Source organism: Ascaphus truei, chromosome 5, assembly GCF_040206685.1.
Source record: "Ascaphus truei isolate aAscTru1 chromosome 5, aAscTru1.hap1, whole genome shotgun sequence".
Taxonomy (NCBI): Eukaryota; Metazoa; Chordata; class Amphibia; order Anura; family Ascaphidae; genus Ascaphus; species Ascaphus truei.
In genome coordinates, this window is record NC_134487.1 from 233,942,882 (window position 1) to 233,961,059 (window position 18,178).

Genomic DNA, 18,178 nt, shown 5'->3' on the forward strand with positions numbered 1-18,178 from the left:
TCTGGCGTTAAACAGGGGGATAAGCCGGCAGAGGAATCGGCAGCTGTAAAGCAGAGCCGGACAGCAGAAGAGGAGTACGCTCTAGTGGTCTGACCCAGAAGTATTTATTACTTCTGGTGTCTGCTTCTAGAGCGTGCCCCTCCCCTGCTCTGCCTGTGTAACAGCTGATGATTCCCCTGTCAGCTTATCCTCCTGTTTAATACGACGCCCCTGACCTGAGATTAAGAAATATCCCAGAGACTGTACTCCCAGAAGTGCTGGAGGAATTTGTGCAAAAACTGTTCCAGACCATGCTCCCTGATATCACAGAAGAGAAATTGTTACTGGACAGGGTGCACCAGGGCTTTAGGACCAAAACAATCTAACCCTATTATGCAAGCCTCCAGGTCAAACCCCTGGATAGAATTTGAAGGTCATCACATCCAAATATTCAGTGATTTCATCCCCTCCACTCTAGAAAGGAACTGCAAAGCAGTCTGAAAGAACCTGAGGGATCACCAAATGAAGTATAAGTGGGGCTTCTCATTGAAGCTTGTAATTTGGCATAACGAATCAACATTAGTGGTGAAAACTCAAGAGGGAGGAAAAAGAGAGCTAATTAAACTGGGACTAAAACAAAACACAAAATCTCCACTGCAAAATGGTTCACCTAGCAGATCTGCACATACATCCATCTGAATGCAGATGAAGTCGCAGCGAGGAAGCAGATACGAAGATCGAGGAGAAATGAAAAAAAAACTTCAGGTGAATGATCACCGTATCATAGCAAGGACTTGTTGGAAAGAGGAAGTCCAACAAGGACCGTGAAAGAGACTGTACATCTGGTCCAACAGAGGACCTTACATCACTCCCACCCGGGAGTCGAGGGAGGCTCGTTGGCCTCCGTGTTCAGCGACATCAGTTCCGGCTGCAAGCTGCAGCTCACCTCCAACACCCTGTTCCAGAGAAGAAAAAGACTTTGGGAGTGCTAGAAGCCCCATGAAGTTATTTTTGGTTGTATTTGGTGTTATGTTTGGGGTCCAATCCTGTGCTCCCTCTTCTTCCCCCTCCCCATAATCCCTAGATCTAGGGAACACACAGGAATTTCACCCCCCCTCCTGTTTTTAAAAATGGGAAAGGGAACCCCCGCCTTCAGAGGAATCCCCTCACCCCCCTATATCACCTGAGGGCTAAGTTGTTCTATAGTCGCCGGAAAACACATAGGGGTAATTTAATTGTTTTATGTACATGTTATTCACGTGTTCTTTTTTTCATTTCCCTCCCTCCCCACGGTTAAGATGAAAGATATATCTTATAACATAAGAGAATAAATGTCCAGTCCATATACAAAGCAACAAAAATGTCCCTGAAACGCAGTTTAATTTCGACAAGCACATGTGTGCTTTTGGCTGTTTTAGCTATGTTTTAATAAATTGTTGTACTGTCTGCACTATCTTTTGCTTTCACTCTTTCCATTGGGGCTATGTGTAATTGGAAACATCTGAAAACACTTGGGCCACCAGAGATTGAGGAACTACACGTGGGATTCGTGTTACCAGCAAAGAAGGGGACAAAGCACAGATTCTCTCAACTACACTGCAATAAAATCTATCCTGTAAGTAGGCATTGTACAGTGATAAGTAAGAGACCATTTTCTGAGGTACTGCGCAATTGTGTGCCTTTCATTATATTTTAGGAGAAAACATCAGGAAGTGGGCCAGGCAAGAGAACTTCCATGTTTCATCTTTCATCTTCACACTTGGACTTTCCAGAGGAGTATTCCCAATAGACTATTCTGTTCATGGACTAAGTGTAATTCAAGCGCCAGGTATCCCCTTTTTTTTCTTAAAAATATATATTGGCAGTGATTAAAGAACTTAACTAAAACACCTTGCCCGGACGAACTCTCAAATATTTACTGCAAAACATTTAAAACACGATTAGCACCATTCCTAAAAATACTTTTTTATCTCTTTCATGAAAAGTAAAGAAATTCCTCCCTCAATGCTGAGATCACAAATCTCTGTGATCCCAAAACATGGCAGAGACCATAACTGTTATAGTAACTATCGTCCCATTTCACTTATCAATACTGATATTAAAATGTACAGTAAAATGATTGCAACAAGATTAAATAAACTACTTTCCAAGATAATCAACCCAGATCAAGTGAGATTTATTTTGTGGAGACAAGCAGCTAATAATTTTAGGAGTGATAAACCTCACCCATTTAGCAAATGTATCGAAGACACCCACACTGCTAATTTCACTCGACACTGAAAATGCGTTCGACCATGTAGACTGGTCATATATGTTTATAACTGTAGAAAAATTTGGTATCTAGGGACATACTCTGAATGGAATTAAGGCCTGTTATAATCAACCAGGAGCCACATTAAAAATGGCTGGAATCAGCTCTGGAGTAATCAATATAAATAATGGGACTAGACAAGGTTGCCCACTGTACCCCTTGTTATTTGCACTAAGCTAAGAGCCTTTATGAAACAAAATTTGGATTAATAAGGACATCACGCACGCCTAGGTAGTGGGGCCATGGCCTAAATTAGTAAGGTTTCCTGCGATCCGACCTCTCGTATCTGTGTGTCTGTGTTGTGTGCAGCTCAGAGGGGTGCTGTTTTTAACTGTCTTTATTCAGATATATCCTACAATAGGAGACCCTATGTGTCAGCATTTCATAAGCTTTTCCACTCTTATCAGCCTCTGAACTCATATTGATCCAGCCTTGAAAAACCTATACAGCAGAAGGGGCCCCACACCAGGGTTAAATCACCTGACCTGCCTCACTCAGACTCTGCTCCCTGTGCCTGTTCAGCAGCTGAGCCTTATTTAAGGGCAGATAGACACACTGGCTGGGTGTAAAGGTCTCAGGACACGGAGACACGCTTCTGAGAGATGGGGAGCCAGGGCCTGTCCCCTATAAATCTCAGGGATTTCCATGTTTCTGAGGAATATGGGTTTATACTCCAGGATCCACTGGTGAGAGGAATGAAACACGCAGGGTTAACGCATGAATGTATTCCTGAGCAAGGTTAATGCATGAATGTATTGTTGAGCCTTTTCAATGTCTACTTATATATTGAATATATTTATCCCACATCTGTATTATATTTACATGTGATGTCTCATTTGGTCTCCACGTAAAGCGCTGCGTGTTTGTATATTAAGATAGACATGCGTGTAATAAGTAAAGTGTTGTGTGGCTAGCAACTTTGGCAGCGAAAGGGTTAAAATAGAGGGAAAATGTTATGTCAGCTTTTAGCAGTTTATACTGTCCGTTGTCCTGTGTTTTCTATAAAATGGTAGGTATTTTCTCTAGCAGCGTTATCTGTCTATTTAAGTATCTACCTATACCAAAAATATGTTATGTTTAGAATTGTTTCTATGAGATAATGTGAACGAGGGATAATGTATATCTATATAATTATTATTTTTTTTTTCCTGCAGCGGTTACAAAATGCACAGCTCTGTATAAATCACTCCTAGTGGGTTCTGCTTTAAACAAACATTGAATAATTTGGAGTCACACTGAATAATTTGGGGTCCTTTGCTCCCATGACCAATTGCACAAACAGCTTCTAATAACAGCATTGTATATTACCGTGAAGTGATTGCAGTTACATAGTGTTATTAGATGGCATTGTGTGTGTGTGTGTGTGAGAGAATATATATGTGTATACACACACACACACGTCTTTATTTATATAGTATTGTCCATTTATATAGCACTTTCATACATAATATTTATGTATGAATGAATTTAAATGCCATCTAATAATACTATGTAACTGCAATCACTTCACGGTAATATAAAATGCTGTTATTAGAAGCTGTTTGTGCAATTGGTCATGGGAGCAAAGGACCCCAAATTATTCAATGTTTGTTTAAAGCAGAACCCACTTGGAGTGATTTATACATATATACACTGTATGCTCATTTGCATGTCTTAGGCAGGTCTGCAACCATGCCCTTCACCATTATCACCCAGCACACAGTGCTTCCACTGCAGCAAGGGATTCTGCCACCTTTTTGCTTCAAAACCGTGTGTGTGTGTATATATATATATATATATATATATATATATATTATTATTATTGTTATTACTAGCTGATATACCCGGTGCTGCCCGGGATTTAATGTTCTGGCTCCCCCCCTCTCTCTCTCTCCCTTCCACTGTCTCCCCCCTCTGGTTCTCCCCCGTTCACAGCAATATGCCCCCCCACCCCCTTCACAGCTCCGTCACCCCCCCCTGTTCACAGCTCTGTTTCCCCCCCCCCCCAGTTCACATCTCCGATGGGTGAGTGGGTGGGTTGGTGACTGGGTGGGTGGGATCGTGACTGGGTCAGTGAGTGAGTGGGTGACTGGGTGGGTGACTTTGAGTGGGTGGGTGGGTGACTGACTGACTGACTGGGTGGGTAGGAGACTTACCTTGACCGGGTGGGTGGTGGTTCCTGGCGGCAGATGGTTCCCCTCCTGTCCCTGATATCTCCGTGACATGCTGGGGCAGGATGGCCGCGCCGCGCTTCCCCTCCATTCCTCGTTGGGAGCGAGGGGGGAGGAGCCTGGAGTTGGCGGCTGGGGCAGGAGGGCCGCGCCACGCTTCCCCTCCGTCCGGGAGCCGGTGCAGGGCGGTGAGGGCCGCGCTTCCCCTCCGTCCGGGCGCCGGTGCAGGGCGGTGAGGGCCGCGCTTCCCCTCCATCCGAGAGCCGGTGCAGGGCGGTGAGGGTGATGGGGGGGTGGTGGTGGTGGTGTGTGTGTGTGTGTGTGTGTGTGTGTGTGTGTGTGTGTGTCTCTGCGGGTGAGGAGAAGAGAGTGGCAGTTGGGTGACGTCATAGAGGCACCAATCTGATTGGTCCTCAGCCTCTGGCCAATCAGATTCGCCGCATCTAGCACCAGACTCACAAGATTCACTTTTATTATATATAGATAGATAGATTATTTATATCTCTCTCTGAGCAGCTGACTAAAAGGTGCAACAATGTATCCTGTTCCCCAGAACTTACAAAATGCTCATAACATTAATGGCATAGTAACTGACCCCCTCAGCGTGAGTTTAATGTCAGGATCCCACCAATGAGGTGAGTGCACTGATGTCAGGATCCCAGGTGGCTCTATGAGTTCCTCTGAAGACTAACTGTACAGTGGTCAACGTGCAGCGATTTTTTTTTTATTAATTAGGGATCTGCCTATAAATAGTATTTTTCTTGCAAACGATGCCTGCAGAGCTTTGTCACTTCAACCACTGTATAAAATGCATCAGTGTTGAGCAAAATGCGTTGGGGTTGAAAGGTGCTGTGCAAGCTGTAGTCATGTTCTGCTGTGAGTCTCTCTTCATTTCCCCTTCCTGCGGTTACAGGAAGAGCTGCCTGAATATTACAAGCCCTGGATGAGCATTGCAGAGAATCTGTTGCTTCTGATTGAGGCCAAACAGCTGCGTGATGAAGTAACGCAGGTAAGAGGCTCACCCCAAGATTACCTTCTGCTCCAGATGGTGTGTGTGTGTGTCTCTGTCTGCCTGCCTCAGAAGGGCACCTATAGGCCTATCCCCTCTGCTGCCAGCATGTTATGTTCTGTATTGCAAGACCCTTTTGGATGTGATGTTATTACTTACCCCCTGCTGTAGACAGTAACACATTCAAATGTATCCTGTGAATTGTAGTCCAGGATTTGCCACCTTCAAAACCAGAACTACAAGTGGCAAAATGTTTTGAGAAAAGAGAAAAAATAAAGATTCCAACTTATCCCTCTCCATGTAGAGCTAAGGCTGAGGCCCCGCTGCCGCTGACCGCGCTCATGCTTGAGAGCGGTGACGTCACCAGCTCTCCAAGCATGAGTGCCAGGTGTCCTCGCTATTTCTGAAGCGCGCGCGGGGGGCGTTGCGGGCAAGTTGAGTGTGCTCGAAAGTTTAAAAAAAATGTTGTTTACCCAAGCGGTGAGCGTGCATGCGCGCACCGCGTGAGCGGGAACTTGCATATATAGATATATGTAAGTAAAAGCGGCAAGTGCCGCCCGCTCAGCGCTAGTGGTGACGCAGCCTATGGCGTCAACCCACATGGGATGGAAGAGGCTGTATCTCCATCTCTGACCACTGGAGGGCACAAGAGCATCACACACAGCATGTTATTCTGTACAGGCAGTCCTTGGTTATGCAACGGAATTCGTTCTCAAAGTAGCGTTGGATAGTGAAACTGTTGTAAAGTGAGTCCCATGTTAATCAGTGGCGGTGAGCATTGGATAATGCATTCAGGCGTCAAATAACGAATTCCGTTGTCGAAAAATGGCCTATAGGGTTGAGTTGGCTATGCCATTCGTTGTAAAGTGAAACGTTGGATAGCGAGGACTACCTGTAGAAGCCTGAGTAGGGCTGCAGATTTATCATGCAGCCTTCCTCTGGGCTTCTGGGCTCAAGCCTTGGATTGAATCTTTGGCCATATGACAGTATGTTGAGTATTTTTTTGTTTATTTTTTGCAGGGTGGGTAAAAAAAATTAAATGGTATTTTAAAATTAGCCTAATTGTGTCATCACACAAATAAGCCTCAAACACTTACATTCTAAGAAAAATAATTATTTTAGACAGCCCCTAATTTATTCTAATCACATAAAGAGACTTATTGATGTCAAATCACATTTTAAATATGTCTGTAATTGAAGTTTCCAAGAAATGCTTCTGATCTTGGCTAGATCCACAAAGCTCAGTTAAATCGGCGTACATAGCAGGATGTTATGTTCCCTGAGGTTCTGAGTATCTTCAAAGCTAATTACATGCAAACGCAATGGCCAGTCCTCTTATAATTATAACAGGGATCACGTTATTGCAGCATAATGTTGTGTTATCTTCCAATAACGTGATGTTACGCACGTCTTGGCGTTACTCTAATCCAGACCCTGAAATGGGTCTTTAGCTCAAGTTGAGGAGAGGGTAATAGCACTGTCTGTGAAATTATACCGAATTGTGAAGGTACATCCATCCAGACTCACAGACAGATTTCACATGGCCCAGGACTAGTTATGACCTGGCGCCCCTTTCTCTATTTCCCCCCCCCCCTCTTCCCATGTATTTCTCACCCCTCCGTCTCATCTGTACCCCATCTTCCTCCCTTACTCCCCCCCTGACCCCCTATCCTCTCCTTCTCCCTCCACTGTTACTCAATCCCGCTCCATCAATCCCCCCCCCTCCTCACTCATTCCCTTTCCCCTCCCCGGCCACACACACGCACACACTCTTCCTTCCCCCCCCCAACAAAATAGATACTAAAAAAAAAAGCACCCTTCCAAATGCAACCCCCACATACAAGAAAAACCCACCTCCAAATACACCCCCCCCACCCCCAAATGAAAACAACCCCCAAATGCATACAACCACACCCACACCCAAATAAATACAAACCCCCCAAATAAATACAAACACCCACCCCTGACATACCTACAACTCCCCATCCCCCAAATACATACAACCACACCCACCCCCAAATACATACAACCCCCCCACCCCCAAATAAATACAAACCCCCACCCCTCAAATACATACAACCACCCACCCGCCAAATACATACAGCCTCCACCCCACATAAATACAAAAAAAAACCACCCCAAACACACACCGACACCAAATATTTATTTATTTATTTTTTTAAAACGCCCCACTAAATAAATAGAAAATACAGACTTGCCTACCTTGGGGATGGTCTTAGGCCCCTGCTGCCCTGGCTCTCAACCGCTTTGCCGGGCTGCCGATCCTTTGCACCCACCGACGTCAGAGAGGCCCGGCTGGCGCCAGTATCAGCAGCAGCTCGGTGTGGGACAGTGTCAGTGAGGGAGGCCCGCAGCTGCTGGAGAACTGGGCCCAGCGGCAACGAGAGAGCCGACAGCTGGGCAAAGAAGTTGGGCCTTCAACATTGGTTGGCCGGACCCCCCCTCAGCCACCGGGCCAGAGACACGTGTCCCGGTTCTCCCCCCCCCCCCCCCCCCTGTCGGCGGCCCTGCCTGTAAAAGCCCTATTTCCGTGTCTGGATGTGAGTAATGTCACATTTCTGTATGACTTAACAAATGTAGTGTTCTTTCCCTGCGTTAACCTTAACAGACTTTAGTGGATATGCAATGTTATGATGACGCTTCATTTCTACATCATTTGCTTGTCACTATCACTAACGTACGTAATAGTTAACGCAATCCAAGCAGGCACTTTTTTTAAACATAGACTCGAAGCAGGAAATCTCCGGAGCGGAACCCCATTAACTTCAGTTATGGGGACAGCCTGTTTCCAGAGATGAACACCCATGTAGGGGGTGCCGGTAGCCGTTTGGCTTGCAGGGTGCACATAATGGCTGCACTTCATAGCGCCTGCTCCCTGGGGTCCTTGGAGCTGAAATTAATGGGGTTCAGCTACGGAGACCCATGCTTCAAACCCATGTTAAAAATAAAAAAATAATAATACATTTTTTTTTTTTTTTTAAAGTCCACGAATTGCTCCTTTAACGTTATGCGATTACTATTTTCAAGACATACCGATTTAGTCTGAGGCTAACACTTCGTCCACGTAAAGTGACTTGAACAGAGTTTTGTGGGTATTGTATATTCTGTGGGATTTGTGGCTCTGCCTGTATGGATTTTGTCTTTAAAATGATGAAGCAATTGATGAACGACCTATTCATACTAAATGATCTAAAAATAAAAATTATTGGCAAAGTGCTTTTCGTTTTCTGTATGTCCAGTGTATGGAACTTTGGCTTTAGGTAACGTGTAACACTGAAGTCTGTCCCTGGAATTCCTCCCCTGTGTGTGCAGATGCCGGAGCTGAGTGTGCAGCACCTGACAGGGTACAGGGAGCAGCGCCTGGCTCGTCTGATCCTCAGCCACATTACTATGGGCTACGTGTGGCAGGAAGGAGAGCAAGAGGTGGTGAAGGTGAGAATCTGACCTCTTGTTGCCGGGGGCAGGAAACAGAGTATCACTTAGACAGTGGGAGCTAGTCAATGGGGGATTGAGGGGGGGCAGTTTCACTCACCATGGTTGGGGATGGGAATCCTGTTCACAGCAGGGGTTGGGGGCAGTCTTCCCTCGTTGGAAAGGCAGTCTCGCCTACTGGGGGGGGGGGGCGTCAGCCTCGCTCCACTGGGGGGGCGGGGGCATCAGCCTCGCTCCACTGGGGGGGGCGGGGCGTTAGCCTCGCTCCACTGGGGGGGAGGGGGGGCGGGGGCGTCAGCCTCGCTCCACTGGGGGGGGAGGGGGACGGGGCACCAGCCTCGCTCCACTGGGGGGGAGGGGGACGGGGCATCTGCCTTGCTCTACTGGGGGGGCGGGGCGTCACCCTCGCTCCACTGGGGGGGCGGGGCATCAGCCTCGCTCCACTGGGGGGGCGGGCATCAGCCTCGCTCCACTGGGGGGGAGGGGGATGGGGCGTCAGCCTTGCTCCACTGGGGGGGCGGGGCTTCAGCCTCAATCCACTGGGGGGGGCGTCAGCCTCGCTCCACTGGGGGGGGCAGGGCGTCAACCTCGCTCCACTGGGGGGGGAGGGGGGGCGGGGGCGTCAGCCTCGCTCCACTGGGGGGGAGGGGGGCGGGGGCGTCAGCCTCGCTCCACTGGGGGGAGGGGGACGGGGGCGTCAGCCTCGCTCCACTGGGGGGGGAGGGGGACGGGGGCATCAGCCTCGCTCCACTGGTGTGGGTGGGGGGGGCGTCAGCCTCGCTCCACTGGGGGGGGCGGGGCGTCAGCCTCGCTCCACTGGGGGGGAGGGGGGGCAGGGCGTCAGCCTCGCTCCACTGGGGGGGAGGGGGGCGGGGCGTCAGCCTCGCTCCACGGGGGTGGGCAGGGCATCAGCCTTGCTCCACTGGGGGGATGGGGCATCAGCCTTGCTCCACTGGGGGGGAGGGGGACGGGGCGTCAGCCTCGCTCCACTGGGGGGGCGGGGCATCAGCCTCACTCCACTGGGGGGAGGGGGGCAGGGCGTCAGCCTCGCTCCACTGGGGGGTAGGAGGGGCGTCAGCCTCGCTCCACTGGGGGGGAGGGGGACGGGGCGTCAGCCTCGCTCCACTGGGGGGGACGCGGCGTCAGCCTCGCTTCATTGGGGTGGGTGGGGGGGGGGGTCTTCAGCCTCGCTCCACTGGGGGGGAGGGGGGTGTGGCATCAGCCTCGCTCCATTGGGGTGGGTGGGGGTTGCTTCTGCCACGCTCCACTGGCGGGGGGGGGGCGTCAGCATCGCTCCACTGGGGGGGCGGGGCATCAGCCTCGCTCCACTGGGGGGGGCGGGGTGTAAGCCTCGCTCCACTGGGGGGGCAGGACTTGAGCCTAGCTCCACTGGGGGGGCGGGACTTGAGCCTAGCTCCATTGGGGGGGCGGGGCGTCAGCCTCACTCCACTGGGGGGGGCAGGGTGTCAGCCTCGCTCCACTGGGGGGGGGCAGGGTGTCAACCTTGCTCTACTGGGGGGGAGGGGGGCGGGGCGTCAACCTCGCTCCACTGGGGGGAAGTGGGGGCGCGGGGCGTCAGCCTCGCTCCACTGGGGGGGAGGGGCGGGGCATCAGCCTCGCTCCACTGGGGGGGAGGGGCGTCAGCCTCGCTCCACTTGGGGGGAGGGGGAGGGGCGGGGCGTCAGCCTCGCTCCACTGGGGGGGGCGGAGCGTCAACCTCGCTCCATTGGGGGAGGGGGGGGGGGGGCGGGGCATCAGCCTCGCTCCACTGAGGGGGGGCGGGGTGTCGGCCTCGCTCCACTGGGGGGGGGGGGCGTCGGCCTCGCTCCACTGGGGGGGGCAGGGCGGGGCATCGGCCTTGCTCCACTGGGGGGAGGGGGCAGGGCGTCAGCCTCGCTCCACTGGGGGGAGGGGGGCAGGGCTTCAGCCTCGCTCCACGGGGGGGAGGGGGGCAGGGCGTCAGCCTCGCTCCACTGGGGGGAGGGGGGCAGGGCGTCAGCCTCTCTCCACTGGGGGGGAGGGGGGCGGGTTGTCAGCCTCGCTCCACTGGGGGGGCGGGGGCATCAGCCTCGCTCCACTGGGGGGGCGTCAGCCTCGCTCCACTGGGAGGGAGATGGGGCCGGGCGTCAGCCTCGCTCCACTGGGGGGGGGCAGGGCGTCAACCTCGCTCCACTGGGGGGGAGGGGGCGGGGCGTAACCTTGCTCCACTGGGGGGGGGCAGGGCGTTAGCCTCGCTCCACTGGGGGGGAGGAGGGGGCGGGGCATCAGCCTTGCTCCACTGGGGGGGGGCGGGGCGTCAACCTCGCTCCACTGGGCGGGGGCAGGGCGTTGGCCTCGCTCCACTATGGTGGGCGGGGGCGTCAGCGTCGCTCCACTGGGTGTTGGGCGTTGGCCTCGCTCCACTGGGGGGGGGCGGGGCGTCGGCCTCGCTCCACTGGGGGGGGGCGTCGGCCTCGCTCCACTGGGGGGGGGGGCGTCGGCCTCGCTCCACTGGGGGGGGCGTCAGCCTCACTCCACTGGGGGGGCAGAGGGGCGTCAGCCTCGCTCCATTGGGGGGGAGGGCGGGGCGTCAGCCTCGATCCACTGGGGTGGGTGTCAGCCTCGCTCCACTGGGGTGGAGGGGGCGGGGCGTCAGACTCGCTCCACTGGGGGGAATGGGGCGGGGCGTCAGCCTCGCTCCACTGGGGGGAGGGGGGCGGGGCGTCAGCCTCGCTCCACGGGGGGGGGAGGGGGACGGGGTGTCAGCCTCGCTCCACTGGGGGGGAGAGGGCGGGGCGTGAGCCTCGCTCCACGGGGGGGGGGAGTGGGATGGGGTGTCAGCCTCGCTCCACTGGGGGGGAGGGGGGCGGGGCGTGAACATCGCTCCACTGGGGGGGAGTGGGGGGGCGGGGCATCAGCCTCGCTCCACTGGAGGGAGGGGCGGGGGGCGGGGCATCAGCCTCGCTCAACTGGGGGAGCGTCAACCTCGCTCCACTAAGGTGGAGGGGGGGGGGCGTCAGCCTCGCTCCACTGGGGGTGGAGGGGGCGGGGCGTCAGACTCGCTCCACTGGGGAGGAAGGGGGCGGGGCTTCAGCCTCGCTCCACTGGGGGGAAGGGGGCGGGGCGTCAGCCTCGCTCCACTTGGAGGAGGGGGGCGGGGCATCAGCCTCGCTCCACTGGGGGGGCGGGGCGTCAGCCTTGCTCCACTTGGGGGGAGGGGGAGGGGCGGGGCGGGGCATCAGCCTCGCTCCATTGGGGGGGGCGGAGCGTCAACCTCGCTCCACTGTGGGAGGGGGGGCGGGGGAATCAGACTCGCTACACTGGGGGGAGGGGGGGCGGGGTGTCGGCCTCGCTCCACTGGGGGGGGCGTCGGCCTCGCTCCACTGGGGGGGGGGGCATCGGCCTTGCTCCACTGGGGATAGGGGGGCAGGGCGTCGGCCTCGCTCCACTGGGGGGAGGGGGGGCAGGGCGTCGGCCTCGCTCCACTGGGGGGAGGGGGGGCAGGGCGTCAGCCTCTCTCCACTGGGGGGAGGGGGGCGGGTTGTCAGCCTCGCTCCACTGGGGGGGAGGGAGGCGGGGCGTCAACCTCGCTCACTGGGGGGGAGGGGCGGGGCGTCAACCTCGCTCCACTGGGGGGGCGGGGCGTCAGCCTTGCTCCACTGGGGGGTTGGGGGGTGGGGCGTCAGCCTTGCTCCACTGGGTGGGGGGGGGGCGGGGAGTCAGCCTCGCTCCACTGGGGGGGAGGGGGGCGGGGCGTCAACCTCGCTCCACTGTGGGGGAGGGGTCGGGGCGTCAACCTTGCTCCACTGGGGGGGCTTCAGCCTCACTCCACTGGTGGGGAGGGGGGCGGGGCGTCAGCCTCTCTCCACTGGGGGGAGGGGGGCGGGGCGTCAACTTCGCTCCACTGGGGGGGGGGGGGCGTCAGCCTCACTCCACTGGTGGGGAGGGGGCGGGGCGTCAGCCTCTCTCCACTAGGGGGGAGGGGGGAGGGGGGCGGGGCGCCAGCCTCACCCCACTGGGGGGGCGGGGCATCAGCCTCGCTCCACTGGGGGGGCGGGGCATCAGCCTCGCTCCACTGGGGGTGCGGGGCGGCAGCCTCGCTCCACTGGGGGGGCGGGGGCGGCAGCCTCGCTCCACTGGGGGGGCGGGGGCGTGAGCCTCGCTCCACTGGGGGGGGGGGTGTCAGCCTCGCTCCACTGGGGGGGCAGGGCGTTAGCCTCGCTGCACTGGGGGGGGAGGGGGGCGGGGCGTCAGCCTCGCTCCACTGGGGGGGGGAGGGGGTCGGGGCGTCAACCTCGCTCCACTGGGGGGGTGCGTCAGCCTCGCTCCACCGGGGGGAGTGGGCGGGGCGTCAGCCTCTCTCCACTGGGGGGAGGGTGGCGGGGTGCCAGCCTCGCTCCACTGGGGGGGGTGGGGGTCAGCCTCGCTCCACTGGGGGGGGTGGGGCGTCAGCCTCGCTCCACTGGGGGGGCGGGGCGTTAGCCTCGCTCCACTGGGGGGGGCGGGGCGTCAGCCTCGCTCCACTGGGGGGGTGGGGCATCAGCCTCGCTCCACTGGGGGGGTGGGGGGCAGGGAGTCAGCCTTGCCTCCACTGGGGGGGTGGGGGGGCGGGGTATCAACCTCGCTCCACTGTGGGGGAGGGGCAGGGCGTCAACCTCACTCCACTGGGGGGGGAGGGGGGCGGGGCGTCAGCCTCGCTCCACTGGGGGGGAGGGGGACGGGGCGTCAGCCTCGCTCCACTGGAGGGGAGGGGGGGGAGTCAGCCTCGCTCCACTGGGGGGGAGGGAAGCGTGGCGTCAGCCTCGCTCCACTGGGGGGAAGGGGGCGGGGCGTCAGCCTCGCTCCACTGGGGGGGGAGGGGGCGGGGCGTCAGCCCTCGCTCCACTGGGGGGAGGGGGATGGGGCATCAGCCTTGCTCCACTGGGGGGGAGGGGGACGGGGCGTCAGCCTCGCTCCACTGGGGGGGCGGGGCATCAGCCTCACTCCACTGGGGGGAGGGGGGCAGGGCGTCAGCCTCGCTCCACTGGGGGGGAGGCGGGGCGTCAGCCTCGCTCCACTGGGGGGGGAGGGGGACGGGGCGTCAGCCTCGCTCCACTGGGGGGGTCGGGGGCGTCAGCCTCGCTCCATTGGTGTGGGTGGGGGGGGGGTCTTCAGCCTCGCTCCACTGGGGGGGAGGGGGGGTGTGGCATCAGCCTTGCTCCATTGTGGTGGGTGGGGGTTGCTTCTGCCACGCTCCACTGGCGGGGGGGGGTGGCGGCGTCAGCCTCGCTCCACTGGGGGGGCGGGGCGTCAGCCTCGTTCCACTGGGGGGGGCGGGGTGTAAGCCCTCGCTCCACTGGGGGGGGGCGGGACTTGAGCCTAGCTCCACTGGGGGGGCGGGACTTGAGCCTGGCTCCACTGGGGGGGCGGGGCGTCAGCCTCACTCCACTGGGGGGCAGGGTGTCAGCCTCGCTCCACTGGGGGGGGGGGGGCAGGGTGTCAACCTCACTCTACTGGGGGGGAGGGGGGCGGGGCGTCAACCTCGCTCCAACTGGGGGGAAGTGGGGGCGCGGGGCGTCAGCCTCGCTCCACTGGGGGGGAGGGGTGGGGCATCAGCCTCGCTCCACTGGGGGGGAGGGGCGTCAGCCTCGCTCCAATTGGGGGGAGGGGCGGGGCGTCAGCCTCGCTCCACTGGAGGGGGCGGAGCGTCAACCTCGCTCCATTGGGGGGAGGGGGGGGGGGGGCGGGGCATCAGCCTCGCTCCACTGAGGGGGGGCGGGGTGTCGGCCTCGCTCCACTGGGGGGGGGGGGCGTCGGCCTCGCTCCACTGGGGGGGGCAGGGCGGGGCATCGGCCATGCTCCCACTGGGGGGAGGGGGGGCAGTGCGTCAGCCTCGCTCCACTGGGGGGAGGGGGGCAGGGCTTCAGCCTCGCTCCACTGGGGGGAGGGGGGCAGGGCGTCAGCTCTCTCCACTGGGGGGGAGGGGGGCTGGTTGTCAGCCTCGCTTCACTGGGGGGGCGGAGCATCAGCCTCGCTCCACTGGGGGGCGTCAGCCTCGCTCCACTGGGAGGGAGATGGGCCGGGCGTCAGCCTCGCTCCACTGGGGGGGGGGCAGGGCGTCAACCTCGCTCCACTGGGGGGGAGGGGGCGGGGCGTAACCTTGCTCCACTGGGGGGGGCAGGGCATCAGCCTCGCTCCACTGGGGGGGAGGAGGGGGGGCGGGGCGTCAGCCTTGCTCCACTGGGGGGGGGCGGGGCGTCAACCTCGCTCCACTGGGCGGGGCAGGGCGTCGGCCTCGCTCCACTGGGGGGGGCGGGGCGTCAGCGTCGCTCCACTGGGTGGGGGGCGTTGGCCTCGCTCCACTGGGGGGGGGGCGGGAGGTGTCGGCCTCGCTCCACTGGGGGGGGGGGGGGCGTCGGCCTCGCTCCACTGGGGGGGGCGTCAGCCTCACTCCACTGGGGGGGCAGAAGGGCGTCAGCCTCGCTCCATTGGGGGGGAGGGCGGGGCGTCAGCCTCGATCCACTGGGGGGGGTGTCAGCCTCGCTCCACTGGGGTGGAGGGGGCGGGGGCGTCAGCCTCGCTTTACTGGGGGGGAGGCGGCGGCGCGTCAGCCTCGCTCCACGGGGGGGGAGGAGGGGGACGGGGTTGTCAGCCTCGCTCCACTGGGGGGGAGAGGGCGGGGCGCGAGCCTCGCTCCACGGGGGGGGGGAGGGGGACGGGGTGTCAGCCTCGCTCCACTGGGGGGGAGGGGGGGGCGGGGCGTGAACATCGCTCCACTGGGGGGGAGTGGGGGGGCGGGGCATCAGCCTCGCTCCACTGGAGGGGAGGGGCGGGGGGGCGGGGCATCAGCCTCGCTCCACTGGGGGGGCGTCAACCTCGCTCCACTGGGGGTGGAGGGGGCGGGGCGTCAGACTCGCTCCACTGGGGGGAAGGGGGCGGAGCGTCAGCCTCGCTCCACTGGGAGGAGGGGGGCGGGGCATCAGCCTCGCTCCACTGGGGGGGGGCGGGGCGTTAGCCTCGATCCACTGGGGGGGGCGGGGCGTCAGCCTCGCTCCACTGGGGGGGAGGGGCGGGGCTTCAGCCTCGCTCCACTTGGGGGGGAGGGGCGTCAGCCTCGCTCCACTTGGGGGGAGGGGCGGGGCATCAGCCTCGCTCCATTGGGGGGGTGGAGCGTCAACCTCGCTCCACTGGGGGAGGGGGGGCGGGGCATCAGACTCGCTCCACTGGGGGGAGGGGGGGGCGGGGTGTCGGCCTCACTCCACTGGGGGGGGCGTCGGCCTCGCTCCACTGGGGGGGGGGCGTCGGCCTTGCTCCACTGGGGGGGAGGGGGGCAGGGCGTCGGCCTGCTCCACTGGGGGGAGGGGGGCAGGGCGTCGGCCTCGCTCCACTGGGGGGAGGGGGGGCAGGGGCGTCAGCCTCTCTCCACTGGGGGGGAGGGGGGCGGGTTGTCAGCCTCGCTCCACTGGGGGGAGGGAGGCGGGGCGTCAACCTCGCTCCACTGGGGGGGAGGGGGCGGGGCGTCAACCTCGCCTCCACTGGGGGGGAGGGGGGCGGGGCGTCAGCCTTGCTCCACTGGGTGGGGGGGGCGGGGAGTCAGCCTTGCTCCACTGGGGGGGTGGGGGGGCGGGGCATCAACCTCGCTCCACTGGGGGGGTGGGGGGCGGGGCGTCAGCCTCGCTCCACTGGGGGGAGGGGGTGGGGCGTCAGCCTCGTTCCACTGGGGGGAGGGGGGCGGGGCGTCAACCTCGCTCCACTGGGGGGAGGGGGGCAGGGCATCAGCCTCGCTGCACTGGGGGGAGTTGGGCAGGGCGTCAGCCTCGCTCCACTGGGGGGGAGGGCGTCAGCCTCGCTCCACTGGGGGGGCGGGGCGTCAGTCTCGCTCCACTGGGGGGGAGGGTCGTCAGCCTCGCTCCACTGGGGGGGGGGCGTGGCGTTAGCCTAGCTCCAGTGGGGGGGAGGGGGCAGGGCGTTAACCTCGCTCCACTGGGGGGAGGGGGGCGGGGCGACAGCCTCGCCTCCACTGGGGGTGGGGCAGGGCGTGAGCATCGCTTCACTGGGGGGGCGGGGCATCAGCCTCGCTCCACTGGGGGGGCAGGGCATCAGCCCTCGCTCCACTGGGGGGGAGGGGGGCGGGGCGTCAGCCTCTCTCCACTGGGGGGAGGGTGGCGGGGTGCCAGCCCTCGCTCCACTGGGGGGGGGGCGGGGGTCAGCCTCGCTCCACTGGGGGGGGTGGGGCGTCAGCCTCGCTCCACTGGGGGGGGTGGGGCGTCAGCCTCGCTCCACTGGGGGGCGGGGCGTCAGCCTCGCTCCAGTGGGGGGGTGGGGTGTCAGCCTCGCTCCACTGGGGGGGAGAGGGGCAGGGCGGTCAACCTTGCTCCTCTGGGGGGGGGAGGGGGGGCAGGGCGTCAACCTCGCTCCAGTGGGGGGGCGGGGAAGTCAGCCTCGCTCCACTTGGGGGGGACGATGGGGCGGGGCGTCAGCCTCGCTCCACTGGGGGGGGCGGGGGGCGGGGCGGTCAGCCTTCCTCTACTGGTGGGGGGGGCGGGGTGTCAGCCTCGCTGCACTGGGGGGGGGGGGGCGTCGGCCTTTCTCCACTGGGGGGAGAGGGGGGGGCAGGGCTTCAGCCTCGCTCCACTGGGGGGAGGGGGGCAGGGCGTCAGCCTCACTGCACTGGGGGGAGTTGGGCAGGGCGTCAGCCTCGCTCCACTGGGGGGGAGGGGCGTCAGCCTCGCTCCACTGGGGGGGCGGGGCGTCAGTCTCGCTCCACTGGGAGGCGGGTCGTCAGCCTCGCTCCACTGGGGGGGGCGTGGCGTCAACCTAGCTCCAGTGGGGGGGAGGGGGCAGGGCGTTAACCTCGCTCCACTGGGGGGAGGGGGGCGGGGCGTCAGCCTCGCCTCCACTGGGATGGGGCGGGGCGTCAGCCTCTCTCCACTAGGGGGGAGGGTGGCGGGGTGCCAGCCTCGCTCCACTGGGGGGGCGGGGGTCAGGCTCGCTCCACTGGGGGGGCGGGGCGTCAGCCTCGCTCCACTGGGGGGGGGCGTCAGCCTCGCTCCACTGGGGGGTGGGGTGTCAGCCTCGCTCCACTGGGGGGGAGAGGGGCAGGGGGGTCAACCTTGCTCCACTGGGGGGGTGGGGGGCGGGGCGTGGCATCAACCTCGCTCCACTGGGGGGGTGGGGGGCGGGGCGTCAGCCTCGCTCCACTGGGGGGAGGGGGCGGGGCATCAGCCTCGCTCCACGGGGGGGAGGGGGGCAGGGCGTCAGCCTCGCTCCACTGGGGGGGGGGAGGGGGGGCGGGGCGGTGAACATCGCTCCACTGGG

The 18,178-nt window shown here is 60.8% G+C and overlaps 1 protein-coding gene across 3 annotated transcripts in view; it reads left to right on the forward strand.

Annotated features, from left to right (window-relative positions):
- The first annotated feature begins 2,805 nt into the window (after window positions 1-2,805).
- IDO2 (indoleamine 2,3-dioxygenase 2) overlaps window positions 2,806-18,178 on the forward strand; it is a 31,556-nt gene continuing 16,183 nt past the window's right edge. For all 3 annotated transcript variants that reach the window (XM_075601738.1, XM_075601740.1, XM_075601739.1), the window contains exons 1-3: window positions 2,806-2,976; window positions 5,354-5,449; window positions 8,783-8,902. In XM_075601738.1, coding sequence (XP_075457853.1) covers window positions 2,893-2,976; window positions 5,354-5,449; window positions 8,783-8,902 — 300 coding nt within the window. In that variant the 5' untranslated portion in view covers window positions 2,806-2,892. The remainder of the gene's footprint in view (window positions 2,977-5,353; window positions 5,450-8,782; window positions 8,903-18,178) is intronic.